General features: G+C 35.1%; 2 protein-coding genes across 2 annotated transcripts in view; one reads left to right on the forward strand and one right to left on the reverse strand.

The window, feature by feature from the left end:
• The window catches only part of LOC127870971 (protein YIPF5-like), a 73,400-nt gene extending 72,124 nt beyond the window's left edge, over positions 1-1,276 (reverse strand). The window contains exon 1 of the mRNA XM_052413582.1: positions 1,207-1,276. The gene's annotated coding sequence lies outside the window, so the exon portion shown is untranslated. The remainder of the gene's footprint in view (positions 1-1,206) is intronic.
• On the forward strand, positions 1,277-14,926 carry LOC127870974 (60S ribosomal protein L9-like). The gene is made up of 5 exons (XM_052413585.1): positions 1,277-1,353; positions 1,518-1,568; positions 2,216-2,421; positions 12,476-12,689; positions 14,767-14,926. The coding sequence occupies exons 2-5, from the start codon at positions 1,523-1,525 to the stop codon at positions 14,868-14,870; spliced, it is 570 nt and encodes a 189-aa protein (XP_052269545.1). The 5' UTR covers positions 1,277-1,353; positions 1,518-1,522; the 3' UTR covers positions 14,871-14,926.
• Positions 14,927-18,799: the final 3,873 nt, after the last annotated feature.

The raw sequence follows: 18,799 nt of genomic DNA on the forward strand, positions 1-18,799 counted from the left end.
TCATCAATTACAAAATATTATCTGTTCTGGAGGTTTCCAAAATACAAATTTATTATTTTTTGTAAATATATTCCTCAAATATTGATATAAGTTTCATTTAGAATTTTTCTTAACGCTTACTACCTGAATGCGAAAGAGCTCTAAGTAGCACTTTACTGCACATAGAATCTTTTCGCACTAAAAAATATATTTAATTTCACTTAGAGACAAATTTCTATTTTACTTTTTATTTGATTGCCTGGAACTAAGATATTTTAATACATGATGGGCATGGGTGTTGCGATACAAAATATGCTAAAAATTCATTTTGTGAAAAAATGTCTGTTAGAGCCGTTTTGCTTTCCCCTTTCGTTATGTATTTGAGGCTGTTTCCATAAATAATAAAGAAGTAACTTTTTACAGCTTTAAAGATTTTTTTTACAATAAATAACTCAGAAAAAAAAGTTTATCAATTACAGAATAATTATTGATTTAATATAAAATGGCTCCTTTGTAATGTTTAAATGCTACAATTTTCAATCGACCAGTATTGACCAGTAAAGACCAGTAATGACCAGTATTGACCGGTTTTAACCGGGTATTGACCTCCGCACCGGTCAATACTCAATTGACCAGTCAATATGCCAACCATGAATGAACATCATTTTTACTACACTACATTTAGTTTGCTCGGCCATTTTTATATTTCCAATTTGACACCAGCAAATCGTTTCAAAGAGGCAAAAACCTATAACATGTTTAGCAAATGTGGTTACTTAAATTGCACCGCTGTTGGCGGTGTCTTCTTTGGATTTTTTCGTTTTTCCGAATTGTTGAATTAAATATTTTAAGATTAAATGGGCTTTTTCACGTTTTGGTAAATTGACAAAATAAAAAAAGCGTTTCAGATTCGCAAATTTTCGTTGTAGTTCTGATATTTGTGAGGAAACAGTAATAATGAACATTTACCATGCTCTAAAATATCCATTATATGCATCTTTTGACTATATAAAAACCTGAAAATTATAAAGCATTGCAACGATTGAATAATTTGGAGAGTTCTATTGTTGTCGTTATATTTTGTGATATTACGAGGTCACCAGTTCGAGCCCAGTTGAGGGTTACTTGTTTCTTTCTTTTATTTTATTCATGTTGTTTTTACTGAAGCTTTTAAGATCCAATGTTTACATTTATCATTATAAAGCATTTAAGGACAATCTTTAATACATGCCAAAATCTGTGAAAAGGCCCCCTGTAAGTAAAAATTCGTTAACAATTATACTTCAAACTTCGTTGAGTGTAGCCTTTACAAACAACAGGCTAATCAGTTACTGCTATGTTACTTCCTTTTCCGGTCAAAACTTCGCTGAGCAGGTACATTATATATATATTGTAAACATATCTTCGATTATCTTGTCATCTGCTGGTTGATTCGGGTATTTTATATTTACGTCACGAAATTTAGTCATATCCTTACATAAAAGTGTTTGCTAAAATTGATATACTAATCAGTTTATGATACAATTGCCTATTTTCAGAAGCAATGAAGACTCGGCTGACAACACAGACGATCAAAATTCCTGATGGAGGTCAGGCTTTGAAAACTAGCAGACATACATTTATCTATTTGCATGTCAATGTGTGTGATTATCCTCAAGCTGTTTTTGTTTTGCAATTCAATCACTGTTGTGATGAATCTCATTTAACAACATCATCGCCCAATGACGTTTGCTTTGACAGGAAATCCACTGTTATTTTGCTTGTCCTGTCCTTAATTTATTCACTTGTTATGCTGTTTAAACATTGATACATGAAAACGTTTGTTGAGTTGTGTTTAACTTAATGTAGGTAATGAAATGACTGTCAAAACAACGTAACGTCGTTGGTAGTAAAATATAGCATGCACACATATATTTAGTTGGTGGTGGTCTTTGTGATAGTTGTTGTGAATTATCTTGAGATTGAACTAAAAATTTACATTTAAAAGTAGGTGACAATCACATGATTTTTAGAATAATCATTAAAGGTTATGTTTTAAACTTCAAGTTATGGTGACAATTCAAAGCTGACGAGCATTTGCTTTTAGAAATTACAGTTTGTCACATCCTGTAACCAGCATTGTTAACTCTGCAATGAATTGGAAAAATTCAATATGCACTTTCAAAATTATCTGTGCTAGAATTAATTCATCATATTCCAATTTCGTTTTTTACTGCAAGACTTATTTTTGTTTCAGTTGAAGCAAAGGTCAGGTCCCGTAAGGTTATTGTGAAAGGATCTCGTGGAACTCTGTCCCGTACATTTAAGCATTTGGCCGTCGACATCACCATGGATGGCAAGAAGAAAATTAAAGTTATCAAGTGGTTTGGCAAGCGCAAGGAATTGGCTGCAGTCAACACCGTTTGCAGCCACATTAAGAACATGTTCAAAGGAGTAACTAAGGTAACTTTAACGTTTTTTAAACTTTGGTCTTCTATTGTAGACAAAGTTTTCATCATAAAATGATAATAATTGTTAAGTTCATAACCTGATGGCTATGAAGACAAACAAGTTAGTTTTGCACACTAGGATACAATTGTTTGTGATGGGTTGTTCAGTATAAAACACAAGACAAGAATGCAGTATCTTGTCACATTTACAAATTAAGAATGTTCCTTATGGCGCTGTTATGAGGTTTTAAGATGAAAAGGCCACATTTGCTCATTTGTAGCCATTTACTAATTTGGCGAATGGCAGTGCAAGCCAATACAAGAATGCAATATCTTGTCAGATTAATGTTTTAAGCAGGTAAACATTCCCTGTTCTTTTTTGTTTCATCATGTTAGGACTGGGGCTGGGTCCTTTTGGATTGGGAAAAATCGCAGTGCTTTGATAAAATTGGAATAGCTATTGTTGTTTTGCTAACAGATGCTTCAAAATTGAGAATTAAAGTGTTATCAATATTATTTGTTCTAAGGTTCAACTTATAATAGAGCTGGATGGGAGATGAACTAAATGTTGATAAAAAAATATAATTATTATTTTGTTAACATTCAATTGGGAATTGTTAGGTCCCTTTTGGGGAAAATGTATACTTTTTCAGGCCTTGACACTAACTTTTTTGACAGGGTACCCGGAGGGAACCCTACTTTCAACTTTTGGTGGCCCTCACCCAAACTAGGGAGTCCTCTTGTTTCAACACACAGCTACTCTTGGCGTAAGGGCAAATAAGTACAAGAAGCATACTAGTACACATTTTTATTTCCCAGGGCTCAGCCTAGGTTCAAACTTGAGGGAGAAGTGACTTCTCCCTGAGCTGAAATTAGGGAGAAGTTAGGCCACTAGAAGGAGAAGTGATTTCTGTTCGGCGTTTAATAAAATTTTCGCTTGTTTTATACGGGTGCTGGAGGTTTCGGTAAATGACAAGTTCGATAAATTGATTTATATAGTAAATGCCGTGGAGGGTTCGGTAAATTGGTTTTTATAGAGGTGGTATACCTACAACGAGGTGTTAATGACACCTATTATTGGCTTACAATAACATCAGGGGCATTTATTTGCAAACTGTGGATTAATTTTGAGTTGGGTAATTAATGTTATGCCTACGGTAAAGAATTAAGGGGAATGAATGAGCTACCTCTAAAAAACGAATTCTGTTAGGAAATTGTAGGTAAATTTACGATTTAAATAACGCAAAACTGTTGTTTTTTAATAATTGGTGCTTTTATTTAAATAACATAACAGTAATAATAAATAATGATTTATGGCGGAATCAATTTAAGATCTTCAATTAAGTTTAATGCTATTTAAAAAAGGTTCTTGAATGAATACACTGTGTAATAGCAAGCTGCTGCGATGATCACTATCTTATCAGCTTAATACACAGGCACCTGGCTACTGTACTGGAACAATGGGTTTTACGGCCAAAATAACTGATATCATTTTTTGCCTGAACAAATCCGTTGAATAAAAAAAAATAACTGACTGACTTTGTAATCCGTTTTATTTACCATATATTATTCATAAGCAACACGTTAAACATGGGTACAATATATATATAGGACATATTTGAATATTTCATGTCATTTAAAAAAAAATGAGGGCGTAGTCACATATTAATAAGATACATTTATGACACAGTACAATATTAATACGACACATTAGTATCATTCAGAGTTTCCGCATGCTAATTTAATTTAATTTTATTTCTAATAAAAATGAGATACATTTATGTATTTTATAATAACCTAATTACATAATAATTTTATTTTTACCACAAATAAACATCCTTTGATGTCACCACCAGTATTTTTTGTAAACATGATTAAAGAAGGAAAACGTTTTTTATTTCACAGTTAGAAAGATACTGGTCGTGTATGTAAAAACTCGGCCACCAGTGTTAAAGCATGTTCACGATCTAAACATACATATTTAGATTATTTTAAGAATAATACCTTATGTGCTGACCTGATTGTAGGAAAAAGAAGAGAGAAATTTTTTTATATAAGAAACAAATATATTTGATATTAGTATTTTAAACCACCGAAAATTTCTCATTATGTAGTTTGCCAACATAATGAAAATGTTGCCCAGCTCTTGTCACATGAAGGCCACCTCTTGTAAGAGCCACATTATTATTTTTTTTATCTGATACGCTTTAATTAAGGTTTTTTCAACTAATTGTTTAAAAGCATATATTAAAAACAAAACAATCATGACCTAAAGATAAACTTTTAATATATAATTTACCTCCCTTGATTAGAATATAAATATGTTGCAAGCCTGGATAATTAATATTAACACTTTGCAAACATCTCTAAATTGATAACATCAACTCCGTACATTTAAACAGATAATTTAATTAGTGCCAAACAACTCAATTAATGTACACGCTTATCGACAAAAGGTGCGATAATCCCTATTTATACCAATTTACCGAAACCTCCACGGCATTTACTATATAAATCAATTTACCGAACTTGTCATTTACCGAAATCTCCATAACTCTTTTATACCCCTCATTACACCAAGCCTAAGTATCATCATAAATGACAAACACATACTATTTTCAAATTCAATAAATCCTTACATATTAAGTCACATAAATCAATTCATACAAATAAAACTTGTGATTTCCATGTGCATCATAAAAATAAACAGTACTTTAATAATGCAATGACAATCCAAACCCTATTTACATCATAATGTACATGATAATTAGTAAGTGATTTTTTTCACCCAATTGGGAACAGGTCCGGTACCAATGCCCTCGGAAATTCTTCGCGTCATGAAATCACCAAATTGTGGAAAAAACGAGTCAACAAAACACAATCTTAATGCATGGGACATATAGTATATATATTACTGTTTATCCGAATTGTATACATATCCGAAATATGTACACTTGAGAATGCCTTACCTGTTTCATTTAATAATCCAAATTTTCCTTGTTGTTATCTGGTTTAACAAACCTTATTACACGTACATGTTTGTTAAATCCAGTTAATGCTTTCTCCATTATTAAATCACCATTACTTGTAATTTGAATCGCCAGCTTTGAATTGAACGCGGGTTAAATGTTACAATACATCTGCCATTTGCAATGTCGAAGGTCATGAGTCATGACGTAGCAATTTTATTCTACTCGGATAATTTATATCTAATCGAGGAAATGTGTTTTCTCAATGTCTATTGTGTAGTTTTAGGACTTGTTAGTATAAAAATGAACTGTGATTCCAGTTTATATAAGATGGGTGTTACTCGTAATTATCGGTGGATTAACAAACTTATAAAACTCGCTGGACTTTTACAGTAGTGGATCTACGTAATTAATAGACCTTTGATCAATTTTGTTTTTCTTTAATAAGTTTTCCGAATCAATTATCACGTAATCATTAGACAACTTACAGCACGCGCAAAGAGGTTGCGGTATATAAAATAAAGTCGTTTACGTATGGATACGGTAGATAAAATTATGGAAATTAGCACTACAGTTTGCACGGGTGGGTTGTTAGTTTTCGTTTATATGGTTATGAATTAATGTCTGACACAATAAATTGCACATCGACTGGATAATTAGTGTTTATGAGTTTTGAAACACGAAACAATTAAACAGTAGAACATACTAGAATAAATCGTATTCATATTTACTGTTGGGAATGTGTTGCGCGTGTAAACTTTTTTGAGCGTAAATACATGTCTATAACGACGTCATTTCATCGCTCAGGTAAACTACTGCATATGTATATACAGTGCGCGCGTTCTCATTGGTAACTATCGATGTTAATGTACCGCTGAACTCCGCCTACAAGGCGTGTACTAATTGGGCTTGCAAAACAGAGAACTATCCAAACTGTCGGCGAAATGACACTCGCTATGATCTTTTGATCTAAACCGCTATTGTTTGGAGTGAATGCCCATGTATGCTAGTTGCCTGGATAAGTTTTCACAGCAGTCGATCTTTTGCTGTAATAATAAACTGATAACATAACAAGCGTCATCGGTGACTTTATGACATGTGAAAATAGAGAATTTTTAGATGAAAAAGTTGAGAGAAAAAAACGTCGATGTTGTAAAAAAGAAGGCGAAGTCAACTTCTCCTTCATGTAATTTAAGGGCGACATTATTATGTCCCAGGCGAAGATGTCGCCCTCACGGCCGAGCCCTGTTTCCTATATTCAATTCTGTTGCCATTTAAAGGAGACCCATTAAAAGCTCATAACCTTGTCTTGTAAACTTTTGATATCATGTATCTCATCAATATCATCAGCATCGTCATCCTTGTCATACTCATCTTCAGCATTGCCCTTCGCCGCCAGAACTTAGCGTTTCGGAAGTTCTTATTATAAACTTTTAAGAAATAAAAGGTAATAACGCGCATTCAGGGGTTTCACTGGCTCAACAAAACTTGTTGCAACTTTTTCGCGCCGTGAAAACTGTCGATTATTCCAACCTTATTAATAATAACAATCATTTAAAGAAACCTTTCTACATCAATGTCATTGCCTATATTATCACTTTAAAAAGTATATTATTACATAAAAAACAATAAGTACCTTCATAAGTCATACCTTCATAAGTCTTAATAAGCTTTATTTGTATATAAATACCATTTTTTTCAACTTGATAAACAACACAGATAACCAAAATAATATAACAATGTTAACTTCAATGTATTAAACAGTATGCTGCCTAAATGTTTCAAAATTAATTATTTAAACATAAAATCACACCAATTTACATCATTTGAAAGGGAAAAAGAAATATAAAACATCAGAAAATAAATCATCTCACTTTATTTGTTAAACAGTTATATATGGACATTTGGACATGTCATACATCAGCTTCTGTTGTTAAAACGTTTTCTGTTAGTAGTGATGATTTCCAGGATCAATTAAATTATAGTTGATCACGCCTATTTCCTGACAGAAAGGCCCAGATAATTTCCACCATCTATTCTAGTTGCCTGAAATAACATAAAGCATTTTTTTTTTTACAAACTATCAACAACAAACAAACACATACATGTCACTATCTTTAAATGTCCGAATTTTAACATATCCGAAATATAGTACACCAAGTGAACAATATACTTTTTATTTCAGAAATTGTTGGTATCTTATTCAAATTATATCCTTCCAAGGTCATAATAATAATGGAACTATTAAACAGAAATGCTCACAAATACCTGTAGAAAAAAGTGTATTCTGGCATGTGTTTTTGTGAAGAAATTAAATGCTTTTGCCAGCCCGATCGCCTATGGTTTTGATTAAAGAAATAGGGGCCCTAATAATTATTATAATTACTGATCGTCGTGATAGTTTGTCCCAATGTTACTTTTTTGGGGGCTCAATATCATAAAGGAGCCATTAATAATCCGATAATAACCCCCATAAAACTTGACAATAGCAGTAAAAACACCGTTTGTAACACTTACACGCTTCAGTGATTTCAATATACTCTCTGCGCTGTAAATCGCTTACATCGTCGAAAATCAATATTTACAACTGACAGACGCTGGCCGCTAATGCTCAGTCGCGTGCTTTCGATTTGCAGTACATTTTCTGATAAGATTTTACCGATTTTTTTTATACGCCGCTCTTTAAAAATAGGAGGCACTTTTAAAAATTCAAATGGTCAATCAAGACAAAGTGGTTCTATAAAGTTAGGGTTCCCGGAGGACCACCCAGCTTGAAAGAACTGGTGGTCCTCGCCAAAATCTGGGGGCCTCGGGTCCCCGGACCACCGTTAGTGTCGAGGCCTGTTTTTCCATTGGGAATGGGGCCGGCTACCAGCCCTGAATTTCAACGGGACAAATTTTTGCTGTATGCAAGTTTTTATTCCCCCACTTTATTGGTATATGTTAGGTGCACTATATAACCAGTTACCCACAAAATGTGAGTAAGTTTCAGGGCTATAGATAACTTTTGGGTATATTGGGTAATTCACCCCCTGTTTTTGACAACAATAGGGTTTTTGTAAATACAATAGTTTTAGCAAAAAAATTCACCGCCTACTTTTGAGCTTAATTGGCTTTTTCAACCCTGGTGTTTTAACTCGATTGGGTAATCAGGGGACAAAAATATTTCTAAACTGCACTCGTCCTGCAGGACAAGTGCATTAAAATTTTCACTCGTCCTGCAAACACATGCACTTGTCCTTAAAATATGGGTGAAATGAAGATTGCAAAGGGCTGATATGACTAATAAAGTTTCTTGTATCACTGCTAAATTGCTGCTTACTCAGTTGTTCATGCCAGCTGATCACAAAATAAATGTTAAGCAGTGAAATAAATTACTTTATTTATGAGGAACACACAATAAATAATTGAAGACAATTTTGTGTTTGCCGTTTTTCTAATACTCGCGTGCTTTCCGTTTCGGACGTTTGAACATCGCTACCGCCAACTTTAAAGAACGCTCGTATGTCAGACATTTTTCTGATGAAATTCAGACTGGTTTGAAACCATAGATTCTACTTCGCGTTTAAATAATTCTTTAAAAATCAATACTTACAGTGAATGCATAGGTTGGTTCCCTGTCACCATGGACGCGCAAAGTTTACACCAAAAAGCCAATATTTACTGGGGACACAGTCTCGCATAACAACGTGCACCTGCTGTATGAAATTTACAATTACAATTTCCGGTTCATTCGCGATCTACTTTCGGAATAGATATGATTTAAGAAAATGATTTTATTTAATGAAAACAAGTCTTACTCGTCAGAAAATACATATTTTAACATCAGCTTTTTTCACTCGTCCTGTAGGACGAGAGCTTTAGGGAAATTCACTCGTCCTTTCGAGATTTTACTCGTCAATACGAGCGGACGAGTGGTATTTTTGTCCCCTGGTAATTTAGCAGTGTTTTTTTTCACAAATAGGGGAAGGGTGGCCGGGCCCGTCCAAAAGGGGAAAAACGCGTCGTTTTTTAGGAAAAGGGGAAAATTAAAAATTCACTGTTCTGAAATTTATTATATGAATACACATGAATGTATGAATGTAATATTCACAGCTGAATTTCTCTGTCCTTTTTATACGCCCGTATAAATACGGGACGTATTATGTGAAACCCCTTGGCGGCGGGCGGGCGGAAGGCATCACTTTGTCCGGACTCTAATTCAAATTGTATTCATCCGATCTTCACCAAACTTGGTCAGCAGTTGCATCTAGTTGATATCTAGGCCAAGTTCGAATATGGGTCATGCCGGGTCAAAAACTAGGTCATAGGGTCAATAAGTGCATTTTCAAAGGGGCCACTTTGTCCGGACTCTATTTCAAATTGTATTCATCCGATCTTCACCAAACTTGGTCAGCAGTTGCATCTAGTTGATATATAGGCCAAGTTCGAATATGGGTCATGCCGGGTCAAAAACTAGGTCATAGGGTCAATTAGTGCATTTTCAACGGCGCCACTTTGTCCGGACTCTAATTCAAATTGTATTCATCCGATCTTCACCAAACTTGGTCAGAAGTTGTATCTAGACAATATCTAGGTCAAGTTCGAATATGGGTCATGCTGGGTCAAAAACTAGGTCACAGGGTCACTTAGTGCATTTCAAGCATTTAGCATGGTGTCCACTCTCTAATTGAAGTAGTTTTCATCCAATCTTCACCAAACTTGGTCAGAAGTTGTATCTAGACAGTATTTAGGTCAAGTTGGAATATGGGTCATTCCAGGTCAAAAACTAGGTCACAGGGTCACTTAAACCATTTCAAGCATTTAGCAAGTGCTCTCTAATTGAAGTAGTTTTCATCCGATCTTCACCAACTTTGGTCAGAAGTTGTGTCTAGACAATATCTACATGTAGGTCAAGTTCAAATATGGGTCTTGCCAGGTTAAAAACTAGGTCACGAGGTCCCGTAGTGCATTTCAAGCATTTAGCATGGTGTCTGCTCTCTAATTGAAGTAGTTTTCATCAGATCTTCACCAACTTTGGTCAGAAGTTGTGTCTAGATGATATGTAGGTCAAGTTCAAATATGGGTCATGGTAAAGTTATCAAGTTGTCCAAAGTCTTAAAACGGGCGTATCTTGTGACAGTTTGGCACTCTTGTTCTTAAATATATACCAATGATTTTTTCAACATTAGTTTCAGACAGTTAAGCCTTCATGCACAGTCTCAGTTTTTCTAGCCATTTTGAGTCTAATTGGAACTTTCTAATCGATAAAATGGCAAATGAGAGCATTTTTTATCAATAAAATGGACCAAATTCGAACGTTTTTATCATCAAATATTGACGTAATATATATAGATACATCAGGCCTTTTTCTGGCCATTTTGGGAAAAGCATGAAATTCATATGAAAAGTACACTGATTTGGGAAATACTAATCTAATGTAATCTTTATAATAATTCAAAATCATATAATATTATTAATTTGTTATATACTTTGTTAGTTGTTATGAAATGAATATTTATCATAAGAGAGTTCTTTCTAAAAAAAAAAAAATTGTGGAAGGGATTTTTTTCTACAAAATCGGGAAAAAATATATACTCTTTTTTTGAGGGGAATGGAGCCCAATATTGGCCCCGAAATTGCCATAAGAAAAACACTGTTTAGGGAATGAAATATAATGTAAAAAAAATCAACTAAGGTACTATATTATTTCTACAAATGGAATTCAAAAAGGTACCTGTACATAACAAGTTAAACAACAAACAATTACTGAATTTCTGATCAAAGTTCATTCATTTTTGTGTTGAATAAGACCGGGTTTGTGAAAATCGCTGCACAATTGATGAAGTCATGGCTGTTCAAATCGATGCACCTCGTTTTCGGGTCATTTTGAGTTTAATACATTGAAAATGAAAGTAAAAATCGGACGGGTCTACGAATAATTACAATAATACCCCAAAAATTGATAACCGCTTGAAAGACTGCCTTCTTTTTATGCTCCCCCAAAATTTTTGGGGGGAGCATATAGTCGCCGCTTTGTCTGTGTGTGTGTCCGTCCGTCCGTGCACAATTTTTGTCCGGGCTATTTCTCAGCAATTAATGACCGGAGTTCAATTAAACTTTATGGGAAGCTTCACTACCAAGAGGAGATGCATTGTGTACACACCGGTCTTACTGACCTGTGTACTAACGCAAAAGGAATTGTGGGTAGCACTTCTTTTACGAGTGAAAGCGAAAGTAGGTCAGGTTATCGTGCTTCTGATAATCACTATCAGTCTTAATAGAGATTCAAATCACATTTAAACATTATTAAATAACATTTCTTTAAACAACATTCCATTTTAAACACGCAATAAAAAAAACGATTTTTCTTTCATTATGAACCTTTTCATTCCTACGCAGAACTACTTTGGCGGAAGCATAATTCCCCAAACCAGGAGAATGTGATGCGTCTTAGTATAGAGGTGACAATAACGTAGTGATGTCACCATCTATGTATAGAATGAGAAAAGATGTGCATATTATCAGCTGGTTTTGGTTGGATGATTTTTCACAGAGTTGTGGCCCTTTGAAATTTTCTATAAACTGTACATATAGTGCAATTCTTGTCCCTTCAACTACTAGACGTTTCCTTTTATCTGAATATATAGTGCAATATTGTGACAAAAAAAACTTCCGGGAGCATCACCCATCTCCCGACGGTTTCTTGTCTTCATAGGACGGCATATAAACTGTCCAGTACATTTTTGTACGGAAAATAACCAGTCTAAAAAATACGCCGGGTGTTCGTAAGAATTGCATTTCGTGACACAAGGTTTTTTACGGGAATTACGTTATTAAAATTGTATTAGCGTTTTTGTACGCTTTATGTTGAATTTATTTACGTTTTGGGGTGTGTTTTTTTGCGTAATAACGCAAATATGCTCGTTATCTATAGCCCTGAAGTTTACAATCAGCTATTGTATGACTGAAAATACTAATGAATTTTGTTAATGATTCAAACAAAGTTAATACCTTGAACCCGTGCAATAACGTCCTCTGACTGCCCATAATAAGAATTAAATGTGTAGAACTACTCCCAAACTGCTCTTTTATAAGCATGGATTATTTGTTTGCAAGGGCTTCTTGTACAAGATGCGCTCTGTGTATGCTCACTTTCCCATCAACGTGGCTGTGGCTGAAGACAAGAAGTCAATGGCGATCCGCAACTTCTTAGGTGAGAAGTTCACACGTCACGTCAACATGTTGGATGGAGTCACCGTAAATGTTGCTGCCGGCGCTAAGGACGAGTTCCATGTGCAGGGAAATGATGTTGAACTTGTGTCAAGATCAGGTATGCTATAGTGGAACTGATGTTTTTATCTTAACAAAAACCTTTTTGCAACTTTTGGCCGGCTCTATTTATGGGGGGGGGGGATAAGCGTGAAACGCTAGACTTGCGTGAACATGTATGCGTTCTATTGGCAGTTTGCGGGGAAATATTACCAAGTATAATTAAACATACACACTTGTGTTGTTATGTTATTGAAGTACTGTATTCAACTGAGTTTAAATAAATATATTTAATATGTTAACATTTCAATATCTTCCATGCCATTACAGCAAACTGTATATTGTTACACAAGAAAATCCAACATGTGTATGGTAAACATCACACATGTCACTGTTACAAGAAGTGACTATATTGTTGATACTGTGTTTTAAGCTGTTGTTAATCTATCACGAAACATATTACAGTTTCATTGTGAAACAAAAAAAAATCTTGTTACTTACGAGCTCTACTATTTAGAGAATATTCAGAGCTATACAACTCGCCCAACAGTCAGCATATTCAGAGCTATATTACTCACCCAACAGTCCGCATATTCAGAGCTATATTACTCACCCAACAGTCCGCATATTCAGAGCTATATTACTCACCCAACAGTCAGCATAGTCAGAGCTATATTACTCACCCAACAGTCAGCATATTCAGAGCTATATTACTCACCCAACAGTCGGCATATTCAGAGCTATACAACTCACCCAACAGTCTGCATATTCAGAGCTATACAACTCACCCAACAGTCGGCATATTTAGAGCTATACAACTCGCCCAACAGTCAGCATATTCAGAGCTATACAACTCGCCCAACAGTCAGCATATTCAGAGCTATACACCTCACCCAACAGTCAGCATATTCAGAGCTATACAACTCACCCAACAGTCAGCATATTCAGAGCTATACAACTCACCCAACATTCAGCATAGTCAGAGCTATACAACTCACCCAACAGTCAGCATATTCAGAGCTATACAACTCACCCAACAGTCTGCATATTCAGAGCTATACAACTCGCCCAACAGTCAGCATAGTCAGAGCTATACAACTCACCCAACAGTCAGCATATTCAGAGCTATACAACTCACCCAACAGTCAGCATATTCAGAGCTATACAACTCACCCAACAGTCGGCATATTCAGAGCTATATTACTCACCCAACAGTCAGCATAGTCAGAGCTATACAACTCGCCCAACAGTCAGCATATTCAGAGCTATACAACTCGCCCAACAGTCAGCATATTCAGAGCTATACAACTCGCCCAACAGTCAGCATATTCAGAGCTATACAACTCACCCAACAGTCAGCATATTCAGAGCTATACAACTCGCCCAACAGTCAGCATATTCAGAGCTATACAACTCGCCCAACAGTCAGCATATTCAGAGCTATACAACTCGCCCAACAGTCAGAATATTCAGAGCTATACAACTCACCCAACAGTCAGCATATTCAGAGCTATACAACTCACCCAACAGTCAGCATATTCAGAGCTATACAACTCACCCAACAGTCAGCATATTTAGAGCTATACAACTCACCCAACAGTCAGCATATTCAGAGCTATACAACTCACCCAACAGTCAGCATATTCAGAGCTATACAACTCGCCCAACAGTCAGCATATTCAGAGCTATACAACTCGCCCAACAGTCAGCATATTCAGAGCTATACAACTCACCCAACAGTCAGCATATTCAGAGCTATACAACTCACCCAACAGTCAGCATATTCAGAGCTATGCAACTCACCCAACAGTCTGCATATTCAGAGCTATACAACTCACCCAACAGTCGGCATATTTAGAGCTATACAACTCGCCCAACAGTCGGCATATTCAGAGCTATACAACTCACCCAACAGTCAGCATATTCAGAGCTATACAACTCGCCAGTTAGCATATTCAGAGCTTTACAACTGGCCCAACAGTCAGGGGCTGCATCTGAGTAATTCTCTGTTTATGGTAAACGTGCAACATCTCCATATCACTTTTCTACCGCAAGTATTAAATAGAAATTCACAAGTATTTGATGTCGATTAAAAAAATCAATATCAATAAGTAGCGTTTATAATTGATTGTTTACAGCTGCCCTGATTCAACAGTCCACCGCAGTGAAAAACAAGGATATCCGAAAGTTCTTGGATGGCATCTATGTGTCAGACAAGACCACTGTGGTTCCAGACGACTAGACATTTAGGTGATCATGTTTCATGTCATGGGAAATAAAGAGAGAACTGAAGAGAGATATCCATACTTGTTATTAATGAAGTTAATCTGGTGTTTAAATTCCAGAAAAAAACTGGATTTCGCTCACATTCATATTTTGCATGGCTAAGCCAACTCAACAAAGCGGTGAATAAATTTATTTAATGTCAACCTTTTGTTGTAGCATGGCAGTTTTGATACCAGCGACATTTTCTCACAATTTTGCATATTGATTTTATCTAACAAAATTACTGAATGCTCTTATGTTACAGTGTTTTTTTTTATGAAGTATTCGGCGTTATTCGGCCCCATTCCCCCCATCTCTAAGAGTATATATTTTTCCCCAATTTTTTTTTTTTATTCCCCTCTCCGAAGTGTTATTCAATTTTAATCAATACCTCATTTAAATACTGTGAAACCATTTATTTTTTGTCAGCACGAAATTTCGTCCTTTTGAAAAAATGAATATTTCGTCAGCACTTAAATTCGTCCATTTCTGGTTTTGAAAAAAAAAGGTACGGTTTTTATGTATATGTACACAAATAGTAGATGCAGTTAAAACTTAAAACCAAACACAAATCAATATGTTCTTTATTAATTTGTAATAAAAGCGCAGAATATATTTCAGTCCGGTGTTGATCACACATCGTCATATTTTAATTGCGTTTAATAGTATTGTCTTTAATCCGGATTCGCCGCGTGTTGGCTGTATATCTGCAACACCCCTGAAAAACACAATACACACAATGGGTAATAAAGTTGTTAACAATTAGCGCTAATCAACACTATTATACCTAAACGAAGTCGACGCATTCGATACAGCCTTATTGCATTTGCGTTTTACAGGAAATGTCAGTACCCTGTATAATGTACACCCCTTTGTGTCAAAACCGGATTTAACTTGAGTGTGAATAGTCGACTGTTTCATGTTCTTTGTATCAATACTATCTGGGTATCTGTACTATAAGTATACCAGTCTACAAACAAGGTGCGCGCTTCCGCATATGGGTATTCCGACGTTCAAAAAATCGACCTACGGTTTAGTGTTCATGCCGATGAACGCATTTAGCAATATAACTCGTTTTTTTTTTCACTATTTCTTTACTTGCAAAAAATACTTGTGGCATATAACTTGCCTTGCAATCTTTTTTTACTCGCATTTTGCGAGTGTGCGAGTGTTAATTTCGAGCCATGTGTATATGCGTGGATTAAGCTGGATTTAAATGCCTCATGCCTACGGTAATTCAGTCTTATTTGTTTCAAATATGGGACACGATTGTTCGTTAGGATCTTGAATTCGTCCCATCGGTCGAAGAACGAAAAAGACGAAAATAAATGTCTGACGAATAATAATGGTTTCACAGTAAATGTACGTCTTTCGTTACGAATTTACTTACTATAATTTTCCTGAACTGCCGCATCCGCGTGTTTACTTTCTTTTAGCCTTTACTCCTTTACCGCAAACAGTATGTAGTTCACTATCACGACTTTCGCTTTACTACATCTACCGCAAACCGTATGTATTCCACCATGTCGCACAACAGCAAAAGCTATCAGAAAAAAAATTGACAAAAGATCTCTGTTTTAACTTTAATGGTAGTTGAAACACAGGATTCTTTTTAAATCGTGCATTTTAGATGTTCTCAGAAATGGTTTAATAACAAGGGACACAATGAGGACGATTTTGGTAGAATTACATTGCCTGTACAAACTTCAATATTGAAAAGGCATACAAACTTGATTGGTGTATTTTATGCTATAGTATTATCAATGGCCAATTGTTGCAAGAGCATTTACACACAATAGCATACAAGATTGCTACGTTACAATGTGTATATTGGAGAAAAAAAGTTGTTTTGCCATATATATATTTTGGAATAATGTTTTTCTCTATGTATGGTGAATTATAGTGTTAAAACTTGATTTTGTACTGTTACTTGCTAAGCATTGAAATTTCCTCTTTTACTCGCGAATTTACCCCCTCAGGGGACCCGACCCCTTTCCCCTAAAACTGTAAACTATGTGTTATTTGTATACCGCGAGATCTGACCCCAACACTGCAAACTGTCTTTGTCATGATCTTAAGTCTCAACTTTCAATCTTGACCAATGACAATGCCTGTAAATTAAACGGTGTATTTAGTTTAAACCTATTAATTTGAGCTCGATTGCATAGAAAGCCTCGGACATATTTTTTAAGTCTGTTTCCTGGGACTAGAACAAGTGCTTGGTGTCTATGTGGAAGATCTTAAGAATGCTCCACAGTGGGGCTCGAACCCGTGACCTACAGGTCCCTAGGCAGACACCAAATGCAGAACGCCATGGCAACCTCAGAGTGTATTTCCATGGGTCATTTTAAATTAAATTTAGTCCTAGATTGAGATCATGAATGTCTGTAGTCTTGGGACAGTTATATTGGAGTTGCTTGGTCGGTACGTCCACATAAAAGGTTTGGTGTTTGTGGAGCAAACATCCACAAAGTCTGAATCCATTTGATTGAAACTTAAATTATGTCATCAACAGGACGTGAAGATTTGCAAGACACTTCTGACACATAATCTGTGTTTTCCAGTTATCACTTTCCAGTTTGTCATTAAATGCTTTAAATTTATAAATGTAAACCATGGCACTAAATATATCCAGTATGAATCAACAATACAATTAAAGAAAAAAAAGTAATCCACAACTGGGTACCACTTACTGTTTGGGTAAAAGTCAAGGGCTGAACCACTCTGCCATCTGTGCCCATATACTATGAAGCATATTTTATACCCTTTATATATATACGCAATCCTTGTCACAGGACAAAATAGAACAATAATAACAGAACTCCAAACTATTACATCGTTTCGGATTTGTGAGGCTTTATAATTTTCGGGTTTTTAAATTGTCAAAAGATAGTATGTGTATTTTAGAGCATGGTAACTTCTCAGTATAACTGTTTCCTTGCAGATAGCACAACTACAACGAAACTTTGCAAATCTGAAACAATTTTGTCAATGTTCCAAAATCTGACAAGGTCCCTTAAATACCTTGTGTCTTCAATCTTGTGGTCAAAAATTCCCCACCCTAGGTAAACTTGTTTGTTTTTTATGTTTATGCAAAAAAAACTTTCATTTAATCTATTACTGTCTCAAACCTGAAGTCTGTGTTATACATAGTAAAACTCCCAGCTATAACACCCAACATCACTAAATGTACACATAGAAGGTTAGTTTTATATGTCTCAGTTGCATGGTCTTCAGGCCATCTGATAAAAAAACTGTTTACATTGAGCAATTTTCTGAAATTTGCAAATGAGAGGGCCTGATTGTTGTCATGACTTCAGAAGAGTTTTTAACATAACACATAACAAAATAGTTTTAGACAAATGCATGAACAATAACATTTCAGCTTTTATTTAATACATAAATAAAACATTTGAAGCAAACAATTGAGCATATTTTTTTGTATTAGTCATTCTTGCAAAAAAGTAAGATTTCACTTGCAGAGAAGCATGATGATCTCAAATGGGGGTAGAGCTAAAATTGTGTTATCAAACAGTTACCTGATTTTACAATTAAAGTTGGCAGAGGAAAATTTTGTTATCAATCAATGCCATAATTACACTTTCTTGTGTCACGAAAATAAATGTGTTATTCATGTTATCATGAAAGTTGCTAAATAAAATTATTGTACATCTCTGGTTCATCAATTCAAAATTATTAATCATAATGTTGGATTCAGCTTCTTACAAATGAATCAGTAAACTAGTGTTAACCAAGTTTGTGTGAGATTCAAACATTCAATTTGAGTTTGGTAACAGTTCATTGTATGCATACAGGATTCCTATCATTATTTTGGTGCAGTTAATATGGTATGCTAAATGCATCTAGTTTATGTCATAATGTGTTACTTACTCTTTAATGTGTTTT

This window comes from Dreissena polymorpha, chromosome 3, assembly GCF_020536995.1.
Source record: "Dreissena polymorpha isolate Duluth1 chromosome 3, UMN_Dpol_1.0, whole genome shotgun sequence".
Lineage (NCBI taxonomy): Eukaryota > Metazoa > Mollusca > Bivalvia > Myida > Dreissenidae > Dreissena > Dreissena polymorpha.

What these genes read in the sequence shown, in the direction of transcription:
- LOC127870974 (XM_052413585.1), top strand. Translation starts at nt 1,523, where the DNA reads ATGAAGACTCGGCTGACAACACAGACGATCAAAATTCCTGATGGAG. An exon ending in GATCAAAATTCCTGATGGAG is followed by an intron (nt 1,569 to 2,215) that starts GTCAGGCTTTGA and finishes TTTTTGTTTCAG; the next exon opens with TTGAAGCAAAGGTCAGGTCC. An exon ending in TGAACTTGTGTCAAGATCAG is followed by an intron (nt 12,690 to 14,766) that starts GTATGCTATAGT and finishes GATTGTTTACAG; the next exon opens with CTGCCCTGATTCAACAGTCC.